Consider the following 22,093-nt stretch of genomic DNA (forward strand, 5'->3'; position numbering starts at 1 on the left):
ACTCACTGCAGTAGCTGCACTGGGACATTCCCCACCCAAATCCCCTCTCAGCCCAGCTGAACCCAGTCCCTGGTACTCAGCATTTGCAGCACACACTACCACAGCCAAACTCTGGCTCCTCTTGGGTTCTTCCCAAAGACCCCAAAAAAGGAACCAAGAGAGTTGTCTTTGATCCTACAGTCCCAAACAAGGCCAGATGTCAGATTTCATGGTCTTGTCTGATTTCTAAAGAGGGAGAGGTAAATGCATGTTTCACTAATGAGCATATTCCTAGGTCATATGGCTAATGATGCTTCAATAATGAGCTGATGCATTTATAATATGACTAACAGTACTTCCATAATGAGCAGATACATATAACATTTGGTTGGAAGGTTCATCTGCAGGTCAACTTTGGCTCAGGGCCTAATGTTCAGGCCTCAGGCAGGGCCTGTTGTTGAGGCCTTAGGAATTCACCAGTGGCACCCCTCTGTCCCCTGCCTGTCTGCAGCACACAGAGCTCGAGTCACCCCCAGCTGTGGCTCCCCTGAACACAAAGGAGACACAGAGCAGCACTGTCCAAATCAACTCCTTTATTAGCAGAGCCTGCAGGGGATAAGGCTGGAGCAGCCCTTCAGCCAGCTCTCCAGGAGGGCTTGGCCCTCGCATCACCAGCGGGGTTGCAGCACCTGCACAGCAAAAGCCCCCACAGCTCCCTGGGGCAGAGCCAGCTGGTGCCACCTTCTCCAGAGCACGGCTCCGGTGCCACCAGCCTGCCTGGACAGCACCAGCATTGCCCCAGGGCTGCTGCAGAAGGTGCTGGCAGACAGGATTCTTTACATGGGGCATTCCAAAGGCTTTTGCTCAGCAGACAGGCCAAGGGAAGGAGCAGCTTCTGCTGGGACTGAGGGCTGGAGGGAAGGGCAGCAGCCCCAGGCACCTGAGCAGGAGCAGCTGCCCTGGACAGAGACACAGCACCTCAGAGACAGGGAGTGAAAGCAGTGCCTGAGCCCTGGGGTGGTTGTGTCACTGCTTTCCTGAGCCCAGAGTCACAACAGCTCCTGCTGGGAGAACGGCCTCAGTTGATCCAGGAGGCTGCAATGAGGCAGCATGGAGCTGGCCTCAGGTCCCGCAGCCCTTTTTCTGAGCAGGACACGTCCTTGCTGTAGGATAAACTGCCTTTGGGGCACTGTCCCTTCTTGTCTCACAGCAGCTGATGCAAGGGGTGCTTGGAGTGCTGCCTTTGCCCTTTCCCTGGCCCTTGGGCCCAGGTGTTTGGGGTTGGGTTTTTCTTTCCTTGTCTTTCCGTGTTACTGTTGTAGTTTTTCCCATTGAGTTGCTAAGAAGCACTGATGGCCATGTGCTTGAGAAGGCAGGGAGGGGGAATTCTCACTCACTCGCTCTTCTCTTCGGAGTAGGAGGATGGAGTTGCTGCTTGGGGAAGTCACTGCTGCTGCAGGAGCCCAGCTCCGTTTTGTTTGTTGCTGCTGTCCTGCCCTCCTGCTGTTCTTTCAACACTGCTCTGAGTTTTTTCGCTACTCTGTAGCCTTCAACCCTTGCCTCCTGACACCTCCCTCATCGTCAGCCTCGGCTCTGGAGTTCCTGATCCGTCTCTTCCATCCCTTCCCCTCGGGGACAAACCCACCATTACCGTGTGCTCCCCAACCAGAGCCACAGCGCCCTCTGCAGCCAGGTGGGGATCATTGCACCTGCCCTGTACACTGGGAGCCACCAGTGCCCCTGCTGGCTGTGACTGGAACTGCACAAAAGAGGAAAGTGCCTCTGGTCAGGGAAGCTGTTACTGGGTTCCTGGTTCTGTTTATTATTAATGCTGTAGTTGTTGTTTGTTTGCCTTGTTTTACATACTAGTAAAGAACGGGTATTCCTATCCCCAAATATTTGCCTGAGAGGTCTTTAATTTAAAAATTATAATAATTTGGAGAGAGGGGGGTTGCATTCTACATTCCTAGGGAGGCCCCTGTCCTCTCTAGTAGACAGCTGTCTTTCCAAGCCAAACCACCAGGCTTGGCCACAACTCCGATCGCCTCAAGGAGGGGGTTTGGTTTGGCTCTAGGGAAAAGCAGAATGAAAGGTTTATGACAAGAAGGTAAGAGGATTCTGGCTTTGTCATGAAGAAAAACGTTAGTGAGGGATGGCCACAGTAACGTGCCTTATTTCACCAAATTTGGGAGCAATTGGATACCATTGTCTTCATTGGGCTTGAAAGCATCATCATTGCAACTGCATTTTTTGGAGAGCCTTGAAAAAAGTTCTTCTAAACTGCAAAGCTGCTGTGGTTCTTCCTCCACATGGATGTGGCCTAATGCCTGTCAAGCTCGGACAGTACTTCCTGCTTGGTAACTCTATGCCATGACTCAGGGATTTCTCCTCTTCCCTGAAATTTCTTATTGTACAAAGCTTCCAGCTGTGTCCTGAAATGAGACACAAACCATTTCCAGTATGCTTGCATGGATGGATCAGGAAGAATTTTCCAATTGGAATAAGGAGGTCCTGCATTACGGTATGTCTTGTAGGGGATATATTTCTCTTTATCAACTTCAAAAGTGCAATTACTTGCAACAAGGCTGGAACAAATATCAAAGCACAAGCCATCTGATTGAATCCACCTCCATCCCTCCAATCCTATTGGGCGATGGAAGATCACCTGATGGTCTCCATCATGTCCCTGCATGGTGTTTGTGCAGACAGCCCCACAAAAGGGACACTGTTCCCAGCACCCTGAAAAATGCTCTGCCAGGATGGTGTGAGGCTGCTTTGAAAACGAGCTCATATCAGCACCAGCAAATTCTTTTGTGAGCCTGTCCTTCAGGGCAGCCAGAGCTTCTGCCACAGCACTGCTCAGGAACTCAATGTCTGTGACCTCCTGGTGCTCAAGGCCCTTCAGGTCACTTCTGGGCAAGCTGATCACCTCTGTCAGTTCCCTGCAAAATTCATCCAGCCAAAGAGAGACGTTGTCTTTTCTGTCTTGTTTGTCTTTGACAATTTGAGTTGATAAAGAAACAGCTGACAGGATGTTCCCATACAGAAAATTAAGGGAGGAATCTAAAAACCTCTCCAGCCTCTTGCTCTCATCTAAAAAGTAACTCTCCACTCGTGCCTCAATGTATTTCTGAAAAAAATCTTTTGGAAAATAGAGGTACAGAATGAAATATTCAAAATTTTCTTGTTCTGCCAGGCGTCTCAGGATGCAAACTTCCAGATTGGCTCTGTTGCCCTGGAAATCTGGGAATTTGCCCTGCATGTGCTCAGCAATGTCTTTAGATGTCCTCTCATAGACTGCCTGGCGAAGAGCTGGTTCAATCTTGTCAGAAAGGAAAAGAGCAAAAATTGTGATCAAAGTGGCTCCTTGGTAGGATATCAGGAACAACTGGAAGAAATCTTTTCTCTTGCTGTTCAGGTACATGACTGGGTGATTTGCCTTTTGGAAAGCTTCATGCATGGCTTTAAACCTTTCTGCTGCCATTTTGCACAGATACAGAGACAAATCTATGCTGTACTCTCTGTTAAAAGTATATCTCGCATCACTGGGGACAGAGTTCACACCTTTCTGTACTTCATTGAGTATTTCATGGATAAAATTTCGACTGTAATCACGCTTCTCCTGTTCTTTTTTATCAATGTTTGCCCTCACAGTCGCTATGATGTTTTCTGTGATGTGCCGAAAGTTGATCACATCAGCATTGGAAACGCTCCTGGGATGTCGGATAAAGTCCCAAACCTTTTTTCTTGTGATGTGTTTCTCTATGTCAAAAGAAAATACCCTGCCTTTGGGAAATGACTTCATCCTTGCATGGAATCCTGGCTCCTTAAAGTGCTCGAGAAGGACATCTTCAATTTCTGCGTCGATATCCACCCATTCTGGAGGAGGAACAGCACGGGAGACTTCGGCAATCCACTGGTTCCAGACAAGAGTAAACTCTTCCTCCAGTTCTCCCTCACTGAGGCTCTTCCCTTTCAGAGTCATAGCCAGCTCCCTACTCTTTCCCAGGAGCTCGGCTTCATATTCCAACTTCCTTGAATTCAGTTTCCTCTGCTCCTTCTGTAGCTCAATAAGAGTCCCACATTTCTTATTTGTTTCAAGAAGAAGAGTCTCTTTTAGTTCTTTCAGCTTCAGCTCTGTGCTTGATTTCCACTGCACAAGTATCTCACAGTCTTTGTCTTCCCTGAAATACTTTTCCACTTCTTTCTCAATGGCATCACTTGTCTCTTGCACCCGCCCTTCAAGCTCTTCTCGGGGGACATCCTGCAAATCCTCATTCCGAATTTTGTTGTCCAGTCTCATCTGAATGTCTAAGATGTGACTCCTCAGCCTCCAGGTCCACTGACTAAAGGCACTTTCCAGTTTCCTGTACACAGCAATCTCCAGGGAATTCTTGAAGCTGAAAACAAAGTTTTCATTCAGCAAAGCATTCCAGAGGTCACCAATACGATCTTTCAGGCTTGACAGCCTCAAAATGCTGTGCTGTGACTGCTTCTTGGCTGCCTGGAGGATTTTGCTCTTGAGTTGCTGGACATTCTGGCTGTAGGTGGGGTTGGGTGGTGCCATGGGGGGGTTTCCTTCCCACAGGTGAGCAAAGTAGTGAATGTGGGTGTTCACATCAAAGCCAATGACATCGCTGAAGGAGGAGATGTCACGGAATTCCTGCTGAGCTGCTACCACAGTCATTTCATCCAGCTTTTCCTGCAAACACCTTCGTCCTTCCATGTTCTGCTCCTTGGCTGTTATATCTCCAACGTTTTGGTGGACAAAGAGGCAGCCTGGGGAAAGATTGACTTTCTTCATCCTCAGAAAAGCCTGCACAGCGATCTGGAGAATATCTTGCATTTCTGATGGATTTTCTCCAAAGATATTGATCACAGTCATGTTGCCAACACCAATGACAAAGGTGGCCAGCTCGTTGTCATGGTTCAGGGACTGTTTATTGGCCATCTCGGTGGCACGAAGTCCCTCTGTGTCAACCACCAGCACAAAATCAAAGCCCAGGTCTTGCTGCAGCTCCTCGCCCACTGGGATGAGCTGCATAAAGGCTCCGCGGGTGCATCTCCCCGCGCTGACGTTGAACTGCAGACCAAACATGGCATTCAGCAGGGTGGACTTGCCCGTGCTCTGGATGCCGAGCACGGAGAGCACAAACACTCGTTTGTCCCCCAGCCTCTCAATTAAGCTGTCAAAGATTGCTCCTACCCAGCGCAAGGGCAGGTAAGAAGCATCCCCATCCATCAGCTCCACGGGATATCCCAAAACCATCAGCTCTGCTGCAATTTCTGGCAGTTTGGCAAAATTGTCTTTTTTGAAGTCCACCAATTCCAGAGCTTCATAGATCTGCCCTACCTCTCGCAAAAGATGCTCCAGGCTGATGGATGAATTGCTGATTTCATCAGAGAGGGCATCCAAGCGACTCGACATATTACTGCTCACATAGTTTTTTTCCTGGTTTTTCTTTGCTTTCACAATTTTAGACCATAACTCATGATAGTCTCTCCTCAGTTCTTCAAGGGGACCGCGGGACAGGTCACTCATAAAGACCTGCATCCATTGCAGGAAGTATTTCTTGGTATCTGCTGGCTGCGTCTGGAGAAAGCCAAGGAATGATTTCATCAGTGAGTTGAGAGGGAAAGCTTGCTCCAGTTGCTTTCTTCTTAGTTCTGCCTTCTCGTTTTCAATTTGGCTGCGATGATGCTCAATGCTCTTGTTCCCTTTCTCCTGCAAGCGAGTGAGTTCTTTGTCCTTTCTGCACCACTCATTCCACAGTTTTCCTTGAAGTGGCAGGAGCAGGGATTTGATCTCAGACAGCTTCTCTTTCTTCAGAAGGTCCACCAGCTCCTTTGACTTTGCTTTGGCTGTCACACATGCTGGTTGATCTGCATCCACTATGAATCCACACTGGCGAGCTTTGACGACGCAGGCATCCAGGTTGAAATGTACATTAGAGCCTTCTAGGAGATCCCTGATAATGTTGGTCAGCTGTTCCATCAGTTCTGCTTCATTTCTGTTCTTCATCCCTATTTTTATGTTTTTGCTGGCTTGTCCAGCTGCAACATTCTCCTTTTCCGGAAGAAGACAAATCAAAGGCCTTTCTGACTGCAACAGGTCCTGCAGAAGCTTTTTCCCCCTGCTGTCCCTGTGCTGTAAATCGGACACAAGAGCCACATTGACAGCAGATATCTCCTGCAGGAACTGCAGCTGTGCTCCGTGATCCCTGGCGTCTCCATGCAGGTTACAGAAAGCCACACAGCACTCAAAGGTGTCATCAGGACTTCCACGGGGGCAGTACCAGGCGATCTCCACCACCCCTTCCATCAGCAAACGCTCCCTGGTGCTGCCTCTGCAGTGGCGGTGGAAGAAAGTGTCGTGTTTGCGTCTGCTCAGCAGAGCGTTCAGGAGCTGAGACTTGGAAGAGGAGGCCGAGCTGCCAATGCGGAAGAAGGACACGATGGGTGTCTGTGCCTGAAAGATGAGTTTGGTGTAAATCTTTGTTCCAGCCTGCTTTCCTGACTTCTCCGGCTCCTTCCAGCTCCTTTGGATTTGGCTGAGGGCGTAGAGCGGGAACTCAATGCGTGAAGTGCACGGGTTGGGCACCAGCAGAGGCAGGGCCAGTTGGCAGAACGCCAGCTTGGTTGCAAGGGTCTGTCTCAGGAAGTCATCAGCGCAATGGAAAATGGCCATCTGCAGGTCCATGGGGTGCACATGGCCATCCCTGCTTGCACATTCAGGGGCTGCTTCCTCCAAATCATCAAAAAACTCTTCAAAGGTGTCTGAGTGTTGGTGTTTTTTCACTGTGGTTTGTGGCAGGCTTGCAAGTTTTGGGTTGCTGTCATTCCTGCAAGTCAGGTACTTGACCCTGTAATCCACAGTTAACAGCCTTTGCAAGAAGTAACCTGGCAGTTCTGTGTCCTGGCTGGGCTGGCTGTCCTGCAGAGATGTCTTGTTGATGGTGTGGAAATCTGCCATCCCCAATTTTCTTGGATAGTGACTGTGGAGTCCAAGGCTCTTGAGAAACTGGAGGAACTCTGGGTTTGCAATGGCTTCATTTGCTTTGGATTGGCTGCCGTCTGACTTGGATTGGGACTGACTGGGCAGCTCTTGTGCTGCAAAAGTTTCTTCCACGCATCTGAGTATGTTCTGCATCCTCTCTTTCTCCCATTTGTCATCCAAGCTCCCATTGATCAAGGAATTCAAGTCCCGTTCGAGCATCTCCCAGTCTTCATCTCCTCTGTGATTTTGAAGGAGATTCTTTATGCGTGTGGACAACAAGCCTTTCATGTGATCTTCCATGAAAACTAAACGCTCCCTCTTCTGCTCAGGGGACAGCTCTTGACTTTCTGGTGTCACAGTCAGACCCGTCAGCAGAAGGGAGGCCTCAGCTCTGTCGGCATCTTGCTCCTTCAGGTTCACGTACTCCTCATGTGCCGATTCCATTTCCTTGGCCATGTACTGAATTTCTGGGTGTCCAAGGAGGTGCTGGAAAGTGCTGCTTTCCACCTGGTACCCTGTGCTGGTCACAATCAAGAGCACCAACAGTTCCATCTCCTTCTGACCCTGTTCCTGGAGGGATTGGAGTAAGGAATAAATGGCGAGGCTGCTGGTCATGGTGGCTTCTATCTTTGCTTCATGAATGGCAGAAGCAGAGCTTCCTGGTGCGTAGGTGACATCATGGATGTGCTCCTTCATTTGCTGCAGGGTTTTGATGAGCTCTCCAAGCTCTGAGACTTTGGGAGACCTGGGAAGAGACTGCTCATTCTGGAAGATCCATTGCATAATGTAGGAAGCCTCAGGGAAGTCCTTGACAGAGTAGATATGAGGATCCAGGAGGCTTCTCAACATGACCTTGATAGAGCTGGTGTTTTCTGGAGGTGACTCCTGGCAGCTCCGCACGGTGTTCACCAGGAAGGCCTGCAGGGCTTTGTGCGACAGGCACACGTTGATCCACACACTGGGGTTCCCGGTTTTTGCATTCAGATCATCTTTTACGTCCATCAGCATCAGCAGCTTCCTTTCATCCACCGTCACCTCCCAGGTCTTCACAATCCCCAGGAAATCTCTGGCCTCTTGTACTGCAATTTCTATTTCTTTCCCAAAAATGGTGCCAATGCACTGACAGGTCAGCTCTTTGTACGCAGCCATGAGTGCTCTGCTCATCTGACCAACAGACTTAAAATCCCCGCTGTGATTGTACAGGATGACATCCCACACTGGGATCAGCTCAGACCCACGGTCAATAACGCACCACGTTCTGTTATCTGACATGAGCCCCGTTTTCCACTGATGAAAAGAAGCTGAGTCTGGTGGGCCCCCTGTGTTTACCACGTTGAGCCGAATTGCTGTATGGGAACTCTCTCCGGCTCTCCCCAGGACAGAAGCCTGTGAGCTGGATTTAGAAACATCCAGGTCGCCCCCAGCACTGACCCCAAAGCCACCCCAGCTGGCCCCTACAAAAACGTTCAGTGCTTCAGACGTTTGTTGCTTCACCTCTTCCCTGTGCTCGGCTCGGAATCCTTCTGTCGACGCCTTCCACCAGAATATTCCCCCAAAGTGGAGCGGACCCTGGTTTATGTGGGACCCAAACCTGCTGAAGAACCTCTCACACCTATTCAGCAGGAGCACCTTGTCTTCCTGAGTGACGCTCAAAAGCTGCTCCATGTCTTGCAGCTCCTGCAGAGCCGCATCCGAGAGGCGAAGCTGGTGCCTTTGGAAGTAGCAGGAGGCCAGAGGGATGTACTGGTACATGGTGGTGCAAAAGTAGCTCTGCTCAGAGCAGGATTGGTGGGTGTCCTGTGAGGGGCTGCTCTTATCTACACTTTCTCCCACATTAATACCCCAGAACAAGGCTTTGGCAGAAACGCTCATGCTGAAGCCCAGCTGCTCCATGGACTTGGTGAAAGTGGATTCTGCTGCAGAGGAGGAGAACTCCTTCCTCTCAAGCAGCAATCCCTGCTCCGGATCAGTGAGCTGGAATCCTTCAGGAACCCTGAGGAGCTGCTCTCGCTTTGCCAGCACATCTTCAGGTCTGCTGCTTCTGTAGATGCCCTGCAGGGCCAGTCCCCCCGATGCCCGCTGCAGCAGCTCTGTGTCAGGGATGCTCTCCATCCTGACTGCTGACAACTCCTGCTGCTCCAGCTGCTTCTGGATGCTCTCCAGCATATCTGCCAAGGGTTTCTTTGGTGGTGGCCAGAACTCTTTGGGAATCTCCATGGCTTGCCACAGAGTCTCTGCTTTCTTCCTCACAGCATCAGGGCTGGGGCTACGGCTGTTTAGCATTTCTGTCAGATCATTCAGGGCTTGTTTGGCCACTTCTTGTCTTTGCTTTGTCTTCTCCAAGTTTTTCTTTTGCAGCTCCTCACATGTTTTTTCATTTGTCATTTTCAGGAGTTTCTGGAGGGCCTTCTTCTCCCAGGGGTGCCGTACCTCACACTCCAGCTTGAGATAGTCTGTATATTCCAGATGTTGCAGGGCTTCTCTGCACTTGATTCCCACGATCTGCATCACCTTGGGCAGCCAGTATCCAGCATCCAGTCCTTCCTTCTCTAATTCCTCTGCCAGGAGCTGTGCCTTTGCATCCCCCTCTTGAGTGTCTTCCTGCAAAGCCATGTCTGAGGAGGAAGAAAAGAGACTTTCCCTGAGGTGCTGTCAGAGGCCCCAGCCTCCTGGCAGAGGCTTTGCAGCAGCTGCAGCCCCGGGGATTCGTCCCAGCTGGCTGGTGGAGCCCAGCCTGGGATGGCACAAGAGCCAGGGTCTCCTTCCCAGCACTCTGGATGTGCCTGTTGCTTTCCTGTTTGCAGGATCAACCCTGAAGCTGAGGATGTATCCTAGAGACAGCAGAGACTCACAGTGACACAAACACAGACACACTCAGACACATGCACACAGACAAAATGACACACGCAGACACACACATGGGGCAAGAGGTTATGAGTTAAGGGGTGGTTGATTAGGAGTAGCAGTCTAGACAACGTATCTTGCTTAACTTTTACTGTGCCTGCTAAAGCAGAACGAAAAAAATGCATGGCTATCACTGATAAGAAAGAAACTTCTTGCAGAAGCAGGATGAGAGAATGCAAGGCTGTGATAAGGAAGACTGCTAGGACCCTTAAACCAGCCAAGACCAGCCTTGAGTCTTGGACTGAGGCCATGAGACCAGAGACCGTGCGTGAAGAGGCAAGGTGAAGAGCTCAGACCTGAAGAAGACTTCTTACTTCATCCACCACACAACCACCACACAACCGCCAGAGAGCCCTGCACAAGTGCAGAAGGACTTTAAGCTCATTATAATATGAAGCAAAGCTAGGCAGAGCTAGATAATGAATGTGTGTAGGCATGTTGTAAAACTTAATGCATGTGTAATGCTTTAGAGAATAAATAGAAGGATGAGTATCACTAGAAGCGTGCAGACCTTAGGAGGAGCTATCCCCCATGCGTCTCAGCACTGAATAAAAACACACCTACTTCAAAACTTTCACGAGTTGTGGAGTTTTTCTGTGTATCACACACAGACACATGTGGACACACAAACATGGACACACACTAACACAGACAGACACACACAGACTCACTCAGTGACAGTGCTTGCCCTGGACAATGTCCTGCCTTCACCACCACCCACATCCTCCCAGCAGAACTCCTTAATCCACAAGTGCAGATAGCCAGGGCCATTCCTGACTCCCTGGAGCACTGACACAGCCCCTGTGCCCATCCAACAGCCCTGCCTGCATCCTGCACCCCCTGCACAGCCCCACGCCTGCCCTGCTCGCTGCCTGGCCCAGCCTGCTGCTCCCAGCACCCGGAGGCAGCGCTCACACTCTCCCCATGGGCACCCCACACTCCCCAGACACACTCCCCCCACGCCCAGCATGGCCACACGGGCTCTGAGCTGTGCTCCTGCTCCAGCTGCCAGCGCAGCCCCTCCCTCACCCCACTCACGGCTCTTGCCAGGAGCTGCTTCCTGGCACACTCAGGGAGCCCACCCCAGTGCAGGGGGAAAATCCACTTTGTCCCTCCCCACAGCTGTGCCTGGGGCACCCTGGTGGCCCATCAGGAGTGACTGCAGACTTTGGGAGCCCACTCTAAGCAGTGCCCTCCATGACCTGCTGCTTGTTAGCACAGAGGGTCTCATCAGCCAAGTGCCCATTGGTGGCCATCTCGGCCACAGCTACCATGGAGCCACTGAGATTAAAATCCCTGGTGACAGGAGGAAAAGTCCCAGCAAATCTTCAATCCTGGCCTTGAGGGGAGTGGACTTCAGGCTGCTCAGGGCAAGTTACAGAGAGCCCCTGGAAAACACCTCTGGAAGGTGCTGGGGTCCTGTCTTGGGGATGGTTCTTATCCCAGAGCCAGTTTGGCTTTGGGTTTGGTTTGTGTCTGGAGTTGCCACAGTTCCCTCCCACCCCAACTCAGGAATATCACGATGGGTGAAGGGTGGCCCAGGATTGTGTGTGGGGTTGGGGGCCAGGGGCTGCTCTTCCTTCCAGCAGGGGTGAGCAACACAGGGGCCATGCAGCGCAGTGGGTCTGACTTGAGATCCTGCTGCCCTATGGTTTTTTTCCTTTTTGCCCCTCCAGTTTTTTCTTGCTTCAGCACTGAGACCAGGGCTTTCCAACTTGCTTCTCTGCTCTTCTCTTGCTTGGGAGCCCAGAGCTGGTGCGTGCTGTGCTGAGACCTGGGAGCACCCCACCCCCACCAGGCCCCATCTCAGGCCCAGCCATCACCGGTGAGCTGTTGTTATAAATAACTTTGTAGTTATTTTCTTTTGCTATTATTGACTTCTCTAAATTATTTTGATATAGTACAGTTGGTAATCTCTCTTTAACTGCTTTTGATATAATTTGTCACTCTTTTATAGTTAATACCCTAATCCCTGTGTAGATTCTATATAATAGTGTGATAAATATATATTCTAGTTTAAGCTTTTGCAAAATATTAACATAGAGGATATATTCTGTGTATTATAACATTAACTTTTATAACATTGCACCCACCCTACCTGGCTGGGAGCCACTGGTGCCCCTGCTGGCTGTGCCTGGAACTGCACCAAAGGGGCAGTGCCTGGAAGGTGAGACAAGGCTGGGATTGGGTTTCTGGCTTTGTTTGTTACTATTGCTGCTGTTGTTTGTTTCTTCTAGTAGATATATATTTTCTAGTTAATGCCAGTTATTCCTTTTCCTGTATCTTTGCCTGAAAGACCCATAGTTTCAAAGTCATAATAATATGGAGAGAAGGGGGTCCTATGCTCCATTCCAGGAAGCTTCCCACCTCCCTGGTGGACATCTGTCTTTTAAATCTGTAGAGATCCATCACTGCCGGTCACATTTAATTGAAAAACCCCAGAAGGACAAGGCAGTCATGGGTCAGAGCCACTACAGACTCAAGAGGGAAAGTCCTGCTTGTCACCTGAAATTTCCTTCCACAACACATTAAACCATGGAGTTGATCAAGGACAGGCAGTTAATGTGAGCTTTTTGGATTTCAGGAAAGCTTTTGATCCTGACTCTCTCAGGACGTGGGTCTATCCTTTGTAACTCAGGCCATTCCATCATTCCACAATTCCCATCCTAACGGACCTGGTGCTTTCACTGGACACCTGCCTTGAAACCTTTGAGATTTTTGACACTGTCACACAACCCTGAAAGTTGTCCCAGTCTCAGTTCAGTCTCAGTTCACTTGGATACTGCAGGGATTTATTCCTTGCAAAAAATCCTTCTGAGCATTCAACTTCCACCCCATCAAGCCCACAACACTCTTACCAGCACAGGGACTTGGACTCAGGTATAGATCCAAGGGCTCCTGCACATTTCCAGAGCCTTCAGGAGCAGCTTTCCCTCGGGAATCCCTGCAGATTTGGGCAATCTGAGCAAGGGCTCTGATTCCCCTCACCCACCTGACAGCAGATGCTCCTGTTGCTCCCAGCCTTGGATTTCCAGCAGACACCGGCAGCCGAGGGCCCCAGCTCAGGGGACACAGCACAGCAGCAGTGGCAGGCCTGGGGCACACAGCAGGGTGTGGAGAAGATGGGAAGCACCACCAGAACTCAGGAGAAAGAGCACCAGAAAGGGAAGGCCCAAAATCCTAAAGAAGAAGAGCAGACAGTCAGGAGAAGGCAACCCATGAGCAGTGAGGATTCATGCCAGGAAGCACTGGAGGCCAACTCTTCTTCACCACTGGGGAAAGCACAAGTAGGAAAAGTCACAGACTCGAGACAAGGGCAGTTCAGCAGTAGAGGAAAGCTGGGCGTGCTGGCAGAGCACAGGAGGGACTTCAGACACCAATTGTTTTCTTTAGCCACATGTCCATCTGCTCCCTGGGCACCAGACCCTCAGTGCAGGATGGCTGCTCAGGAAGGGAACTGCTGCCTCAGGGTCACTGCTGCAGCTTGTCCAACTGAGCCACTTGTCCCAGCCCTGTCCCCTCCCAAATTCTCTCCCACCGGAGCACTGCCAGCGCTGCTTCAGTCTCAGGAGTCAGGGGCTGCCCTGCACAACATTAACTCCAGCCCAGCCACACCCTGAACGTGCCCCCAGGCACCCTTGGCAGCCCCGGCACGGCTTCCCGTTTTCCTCAGGAATAGGGAAAAAGCCCCGTGTGACTGTGTCAGTGCCCGCAGAGAGGCACTAAGCACATTCAGGGCATAACTCGGGATCCAGTTCCTCCTGGGAATCAAACGAGGGAAGCAGCAAGGCGGGCAGCAGGACCTGCCATGGGAATGGCTGCACCCCGATTCACAGGAACAGCCCCCCAGAGTGTTTTCCCCAGCCCTGCCTCAGAGAAAGGGGCTGTGGGGTGCTGGTGCCTTTGAGAGACTGTCCCAGGAACCAGAGCGCTCTGAGTGCTGACGCTGAGACTGTAAGGGAGTTGAATTTCACCCTCCCTGCATGGGGAGGAAAAGCAATGATCCCCCATGGCTCCTGCCTTCCGGGGAGCGCAGCCCTCCGGCCCCGCCGCGGGGCTGGGGGTGCCCGGGCCGGGCAGGGCCGGCCCCGCCTGCGGGGAGCGTTTCCCGGCCGGGCACGGGCTGGCGGCAGGGAAGGGGCTCCGCAAGGGATCTGTGCCCGGCCAGCCCCGCCGCCAGCTCTCGGGACAGGCTTTGCGCCTCTGCAGACTTCACTCTGCCCCTCCATGCCCCCGCATCCCTCCTCCTTCCCTCGCCGCTCCGCTCCCACCCCTCTGACCCCGGCCCCCTCTCCCAGCTCAGCCCCGCAGCGCACACGGCTCCCCCGAGCTCCCCCAAAGCGGCTGCCAGCAAAGGCGGCTTCCTGCAGCCCACGGAGGAGCAGACACCGCCTCCGCTGCCCTCAGACCCCTCTTCTCCTGCCCTGCCATCTCCCCAGCCGTGGCAAAACAGCGGCAACAGGAGGCAGGAGAGCGACAAGATCCCGCTCGCTACTGCTGCTGCCGGCCCCGCAGCTCATCCCCAGGGCCCTACCTTCTCCCTCGGTGTCCCGCAGCTCCTGGGATGGGAGAAGCCCAGCACAGCCCCACTTTATGCCCCCGGTGGGTGCGGCTTACCCTTTTGATAGGGGCAGCGAAGTAATTCCCGTAAATCAGCCTTTTTACTGCAGCACAGTGTGAAATGAAACCAGTCTTTTGGGGTCAGTTTATCTGAACTAGAGCCCAAATTTCCTCTGCAGCCATGGTCTCAGTTCACTCACAGACAACTCTCAGCTCTTTGCACAGACCTTTGACCTTTTAAACTGCTGTGCTGGTACCTGGAGGGCAGCTGAGGCTCTCAGCCCTTCCTGGGGCTGCTGCTCCATCAGGAAAAGGAGCACAGGGAGCACTGCAGCATTGTTATTGATACATTTATGCAGAAATTCATCTTCCACAAGTTTCTTTACTGTTCTATCATGTACAAGTTTGCTTCAGCATTGATAAAATGGTAGTGATTGTGGTGGTGCATTCCCCCACCTCCCTCCTTTCCAGGCTGCAGTGTGAGCTGAGGAAATGCTTGCTAGGCACTGAGAACAGCACCTGGGCTCAGCTCTTCCTGAGCTTTTCAGAAACACTGTCTGTTCCCAGGAACTGCTAACAAGATCCTGCTTTTCTTATGACCAGCCTTGGGAAATATTGCTCTGGCCTGAATGGCAAAGCATCCCTGTTCTCACACTTTTAGAGAAAGTGCCAAGCCAAACTCTGGCCAGGATGAAACATTGTTATGACTGAAGCCTGCTCTCTCACGGTGCTGTTAATGCCTTAAATTTTAGCTTTCATGATTTTCACATTCTGTGCTGCCTAGGTGTGTGCTTCTGAGCTTCCTATCAAGTGTCACTCAGCTCTCTTCACAGAGCAGAGAGACAAATCCTTTTTTTGCTGGAGACCAAGGACAAGAGTTACAAGTTTTCAGGCCCAAAAGCACAAACAGCGGTGGACTGAAGAGAGAAAACAAGAAGGGTGGGACTTCATAATCTGAAGCTGTAATTGGACAATTAAACCTCAATATGCAAATGGATCAAAACTAAAAAAGTGTGAGACCTCATGGTCTGGGGGTCCATTTTGTGACCATTTTGGGTCCACCTTGGGTGCCTGGTCAGGCTCTTTTACTGCCCACAGTGTACCCTTAAAGGCTTTTCAATAAGTATCTACTTTATTCTCCAGCTCTGTCCAGTCTCTGTTCCAGGTCAGCCTTCCCAAGGCATCACAATAAACAGCAGTCCAAAATGAGACCCTTTTGAGCTGTCCTGGAACCACAGTGGGCTGCCACCAGCCCGCTCCCAGCCCCACAGCTCATCCCCAGGGTCCGACCTTCTCCCTCCGTGCCCCACAGCTCCTGGGATGGGCAAAGTCCAGCCGAGCTCACCCAGCCCTGGCTCTTTGGGAGGAGCTGTTTTATCTTTCATGGGGCAGTGGGGGACCACCCACTGCTTTCCTGTAAATCATGTGTTTTCCCACAGCAGTGTGGAAATGAAACTACTGCTGCCTGGTTTGGGGTGAATTTTTTTTTGGTGAGAGGTGAAGTCAAGGATGTTGAAGGTCTTTTCCAACCTTAAGGATTCTATGACTCCATGAAAGGCAGCAGGAGCTGGGCAGAGCCTGGGGCTCCTGGCTGGAGACCACCCACCCTGCTCCCCTTAGCCTGGATCATGGAATCCCAGAACTGAATTGAATCCTCCTCTACAGGGAGGAACTCCTTCCCAAAATCTCATCCATCTCTGCCCTCTGGCAATGGGAAGCCATTCCCTGTGTCCTGTCCCTCCAGCCCTTGTCCCCAGTCCCTCTCCAGCTCTCCTGGAGCCCCTTTAGGCCCTGGCAGGGGCTCTGAGCTCTCCTTGGAGCCTTCCAGGTGAGCACCCCCAGCTCTGAGGAGAGGAGGGATGGGGGAAGACGCTTCTTGGTGCCATCACATCAGCTCTGTGCTCTGAATAAGCCAGGGACAGCAGAGACAACCTGCAAAGCCATCAGCCCCTGAGCTCGTGTAGGCTGGGGAGATTCCCTGGGCTGGAGCAGGGCCCAAAGAAGGAAGATGGGAAACAGGGAGCCCCAGCACAGCTCCTGCAGCCAGAGCCATCCTGCCAAACCCACAGAGCATCCATTAATAACACCCGGGGGACAATAAGGTCCAGTCCCTTGGCTCAGGGGTTGCCACCAGCAGCTCCCATCACATTTTCCAGCACAGAAGAGGGCACAGATGTTGCCACCACACAGGATCTGAGGTGCCAGGCCATGGGGCCAGGCTGCTCCCAAAATCTCCCTCTCCTTTTGGCACAGAAGAAACGCTGATGCTCTGGGGGGATTTTCTTCCTCAGCACTGGCACAAGGCTGTGGGACCCCCTGGAGCAGGAAGCCACAGGGCAGGAGGGAAATGCCCTGGGTTTGGTGTTGGGGGGAATAAAGGAACACCAGGAATGGGGTGTTCCTGTTGGAAATGATACAAAATCTTATTATGTAACTTCAGTCAGGGGTTTTGTTCACCTTTGCCCCGCAGGAAAAAGAGCTGAAATTTCTTTTCAAAGGACTGTTTTAGCACTGGAGGCCTGATGACAAACTGGCAGTAGCACAGAAGACACACAAAAGATAAGGACCAGCAGGGAACATCAACTCCACACATCACCCCTGGCATGGTCAGATACACCTGGTCCAGAAAAGATTGATAAGAGAACCAAGGAATGAGGACCAAATTAGCATTGGAGGCAAAGAAATCTGTAAGCAACAGGAATCCAAATATTAGCAACAGCATAACTTGGGACCAACGAACACTGAACCCATGAATTTCTATGGGTTTTGACTGTATAAAGTTGTGGGGGGGAGGGAGAGAAATCTACTAAAGATCGTGTGTGATGGAATGATTTTTTATGCACAAGCCAAGCTATGTGTGGATGAAAATATTTCTGTTGCAAATCCTGGCCAGAAGAGCATCCTGGCTATAATAAAGTCATGGCTTGATGCTCTGAAACTGAGAATGTTGTTGGAGACCTTTTGTTTTTCCCTCAGTGTCGGTGATATTCCCAGGTATTGCAGCACTCTGAGCATGGAGCCAGCAGTGGGGCAGGGCACACCCTCCCCCTTGCACACTCACACACATGCAGACGTGAAATCACACACAGACACAGAGGTGCACATCATGCTCACACGCTACTGCACAGAAACAGGAAAGGCTCTTTTCCCAGTGTCCTGTTTTCAGCAAAACTGCAGGAGGAACAAAAACTCTCCAACAACATCTTTTTGTTTGTGTTAGAGAATCAAGGCATGACTTCATTATGGCCAAGATGCCGTTCTGGCCAGGATGTGCAACAGGAATCTTGTCAGCCACGTATTTGCCTGGCTTGTGCAGAGAAAATCATTCCACCACATTTGGTCTTTACTGGATTTTTCCCATGCTTATTCAGTCAAGTCAGAGAAATTCATGGGTTCAATGTTCCTGGGTCCCAAGTTAGAGTTTTTAGTATTTAGTTTCCTATTGGTTATTGATCCCTTCAACTTCCATGGTATTTAGGTTCTCATTCTAACTTCTTTTGTCTCTCTTTTCCCAGATCAGGATTCTCTTCTGTATCTTCTGTGCTCCTCCCAGTGTGTTGAGATATTAAGCTCCTCAGGCCTCAAGTGGTGAAACAGTCCTTTGAAAAGAAACTTTTTTTCGTCGGTGAGAAACTTATTTTCTCCAGTGTGAAAAGTGGCCACAAAAAAGTGTAAGACTCTATTAAAACTGATGTTTTTCTAACATTGAGAGCAAAAAATGGGATGAAGTGACGTTTGCTGAAATGTTTTTCCCTTTTGACAAATCACCCTGAATAGCCAAGGCGTTGTAGAGATAATTCTGCACCTTTGGACCCTTTGGTTTTGGCTTTAGAGAAGGAAAATGAGAAGAAAGGGATTAAATGTTGTTGTTCAATGTGTAGCATGGGACATGTCTGCTCTAAGCATTTAGATTGTCAAGAGAAAGTCCAGTGCATGGAAAACTAAGAAGGGCAGCTGCAGACACAGATAAGAGAGCAATAAATGTTAAGAGAAACTTCAGGAGATAGATAAAAGGTGCATATTGCAAAAAGGATGGACATTAAAAGTGGGTGTCCTCAGCTAAAACCCAGGAGTTCTCTGATCCCTCTCCTGGCAATTGCAGAGGACTTGTGAAGGGGACCAGAGGCTTCCTCCTCAGCAGAGCCTCTGCTAACAGCCACACTGGGAAATGAACAATGAGACTTCTTGGTAGACACAGGAGCTGTTATTCAGTACTAAATACTCAGCAAGGGAAGATAAGGGCTGACTCCATCACACTTGTCAGTGGTAATGGGACAACTGTTACAAGTTTTCAGGCCCACAAACATAAACAACGGTGGACTGAAGAGAGAAAACAAGAAGCATGAGACTTCATAACCTGAAGCTGTAATTGGACAATTAACCCCAATATGCAAATGGACCAATACTTATCGTCTTGGTTTGAAAAACAGATATCTGCTGGGAAAGGGGCAGGACCTCCCTAGAGATGGAGAATTCAAATCCCCTCCCTCCAAATTATTCTCATTTAGAAAATAAAAGGGGCTTTCAGACTGAGGTATGGGGATAGGAATAACAGTTCTTTACTAGTATATATGACAAAACCAACAAACAAACAGCAACTACAGCTTTAATAATAAACAGAACCAGGAACCTCCAGGGCTTTCTTTCACAAAAGCCCAGGGCAGTTTGATCTCAGTGCCCCTGCAGGACTCCAAGAGGCCAAGCTGGAAGGGTGGAAAGTCCTGGGCTGGTGGATGAGATGAGGAGCTCTGTGCTGGTAGCTGGAGTGGCAGGGGTGTCCCGGCAGGGCTGGGCAGTGCAGGGCTACAGAGTAGCAGGAAAAACATCAAAGCTCTGAAGAAGCAGTGGTGGTGGGAGCAGGGCCAGAGAAAGTAAACTCAGGATTCCTGGGTACACAAGCAGATGATGGTAGATTTCCCAGGATGAGGCAGAGTGATGGCCGTGAACTCTTCCTGCAGCGAGCGGCAGTTTGACTGTCCTCCTCGACGCCAAAAGCAAGAGAGAACAACTGCCTCTTCAGCTCTGTCTTTTACCTTTCCCAAAGTTCATGTTATCTCTCCTCTGGTGGAAACTCCCAGAGACTCAAAACACTAGGTGTAGCCTTGTGCTGCCATGTCCTTCAGCTACTCCCTTTGTTCTGGTTAAGCACTGTCACTAAAGTTTCTTAGCACTTTATGGGAAAAATTTCTGTATGTGAAAAAGAGGCAAATCTAACCCCCAACAAAGCCCTTTCCTCCTAGGTGTCACGATCCAAGCGGGAATTGTGATAGGCTCGTGTGATCTTATAGTGCAAAAACTACTTGAGGGGACAATAGTTTCATCACACAACAAATGCGCCTTTATTGATTGCTGTCACGATCAAAGCAGGAATCATGATAGGTTCGTGTGATCTCAGAGTGCAAAAACTATTTGAGGGTACAATAGTTTAATCATACAACAAATGCACCTTTATTGAGTGCCAACAACACTTACGATAGAGGGAATGAGAAAGGAAAAATAGGATACAGAGCGAGGAAAGGAGGGGGCAAGGGGATAAAGCTACCAATGACAGAGCAACGTCCTCATGGTGTGGCGTCTGGCCAATGGATCTGTCTTCTGTCCATGGGGAGATCTCAAAGTGTGAGTTGGGGAAGTGTAGCTTTTGTAGTCATTTCAGAAGTGGGGGGCACCTGGGGGTGGGGGGAACACCCAAGAGTCATTGTGATGAGGCCCGTTGCTCTGGGAACCTGGTGCAACCGTTCACATCAGGCAGGTTTGGGACAAGCAGGTCTGGGCCCGGTCGCTGGTAGCACAGGCTGTCCAGCTGTCTGTTGTCTTTGTACAAGTTCCCATGGGAGCCAGCTCCGGTCCGGTGGACACACCTGCAGTTCAGCACTTGGCAAACACACACCGTGGCTTAGCCCCCAGCCCCTTGCATACAGTCCCTTCCTCAATGGGGGTCCTTGCCCAAGGGTCGTGAAGCAAAACCAGGGACCTTCTGGCCCAGACTCTCACACTAGGGAAAAAGGAGATCTCTAGTTTTTGAGATGAAGATGATTTTGCAGATAGAAGAAGAGAATCTTTGGTAGAAGAAGCATCCTGAAATGGTACCCTAAATAAACAGGCATAGCCCATATGCAGCGTTGGGAAAGCTGCTAATGGAAGGGACTGCACAAAGGTGTGTTCCTGGGTGGCTGTCTTTGTGAGAGTTGGCACCCACAAGAAAACAGTGGGGAAAATTCATGGGATATCAAGACAGAGTCTTCTCCCAAAGTGATGGAAGATTGTGTTTAAATGGTGAAACTGACTGAAAATCATTGTTTTGTCTCTCTGTGTTGTTTGTGAGAAAGTGAACAGTTTGTGGGCAAGCGAGAAAAGTTTTGAAGGATTCAGGTTTGTTTTTTTTCCTTTTTGTTTCTTCTTTTAGTGTGTGTTAATAAAACTATCTTTGTAACCTTTAAGCTGGGCCTGTTTTACCCTTTTCCTCCCAAAGTCTATCTTACAGAAAGCAAAGAGATTAAACACAACAAACCATCACATGTAGAGAGAATGTTTTAGAACTGTGTTCTTAGTTGATTGGCCAACCTACAGACAGGGCCATGAATATGCATTTATGGTTTATGGAGAAAAATCCCCTGGTTTTGGGACAATGGTATTGATTCATTGATTGTTTGACGATCGATCCTTCCTTCTGCCATCTACAACAAGAGAGAATGGGGCTTTGCCAGGGAGCTTTGGCGAGGGAGCTGTTGCCAGGACTTTGTCAGGTCTTGTATTGCTTGGGGGGTGCTTCTGCCATTTCTGTTGCTGCTGCTTGGGGGGTGCAGCTGTGGCTGCTGCTGCTGCTACAGCAGTGGCTTTGCTGTTTTGGCTGCAGCTGCAGGGAGCGCTGCTCGGGAATGGGACTCTGGGCTCGACGAAACTGTGGACTGCGAACCTGTCTTTCCTTGCAGCTGGGACCCCTTGTCCATCTGCCTCTCCCTGTGGCCGGTACCCCTTGTCCATCTGTCTTTCCCCTATGGCTGGGACCCTTTGTCAGTTTGTTCTTCCCCCATGGTCAGGACTTTCTATCAATTTGCTGTTACACCCCACTGGGACTTTAGGCTTTGTAACATTTAGTAAGACCGCATGTTTAGAACTCTTGCCTTCAAGACTGATGCATTTATATAATAAACAACTTTGTAATAACCAGAGAATGCTCTTGGCCTTGAACAATGGTGTTACAAATGTATCAAAAAGCAGGCCAAATATCAAAAGGGTTTTAAAATGAAAAAGGCAAATCATTTATTGATACAAACGGCTACAGGATCTGGAGGCTGAGCTAGTCCCAGCCTCCCACAGCAAGCCAGAGCAAATACTGACATGGATACTGGCCACCCCTCCGAGCTGTCTGTTCATAAGGGAGAAGCGCCTTTCTGAGGGTGGTCAGTCTCTTTTATAGTTTCAGTCTCCCCAGAGATTGGTTCATTTTGGATCCTCCACGTGATTGGTCCCTTTCTTCAGCTCTCATTGGTCTTTGCTGGCGTGTGGTCTATACCAATCATTTTTTTCCCACTAAAGCTTGATTGGTTGGTTGTATTTACCAATGAGAGCTATAAATTTCAATCCCTGAGTTTCCTTGAGGAAACAATCTTCTCTCTCGTAGGTATAATTTCTTGGCAAGCCCTTTGCTAT

The 22,093-nt window shown here is 50.1% G+C and overlaps 1 protein-coding gene across 1 annotated transcript; it reads right to left on the bottom strand.

Moving 5' to 3' along the window:
• Positions 1-289: 289 nt before the first annotated feature.
• Positions 290-14,468, bottom strand: LOC134564119 (interferon-induced very large GTPase 1-like). Its single transcript, XM_063422772.1, has 3 exons — positions 14,415-14,468; positions 12,873-13,060; positions 290-9,591 (listed from the first exon to the last, which is right to left on the bottom strand). Exon 3 carries the CDS (start codon positions 9,587-9,589, stop codon positions 2,300-2,302), a length of 7,290 nt encoding a protein of 2,429 aa, XP_063278842.1. The 5' UTR covers positions 9,590-9,591; positions 12,873-13,060; positions 14,415-14,468; the 3' UTR covers positions 290-2,299.
• Between the last annotated feature and the right edge of the window lie 7,625 nt (positions 14,469-22,093).

This window comes from Prinia subflava, chromosome 2, assembly GCF_021018805.1.
Source record: "Prinia subflava isolate CZ2003 ecotype Zambia chromosome 2, Cam_Psub_1.2, whole genome shotgun sequence".
Lineage (NCBI taxonomy): Eukaryota > Metazoa > Chordata > Aves > Passeriformes > Cisticolidae > Prinia > Prinia subflava.

Bases quoted from the DNA above. Each gene is read 5' to 3' on its own strand.
- LOC134564119 (XM_063422772.1), bottom strand. From the start codon at position 9,589: ATGGCTTTGCAGGAAGACACTCAAGAGGGGGATGCAAAGGCACAGCTC.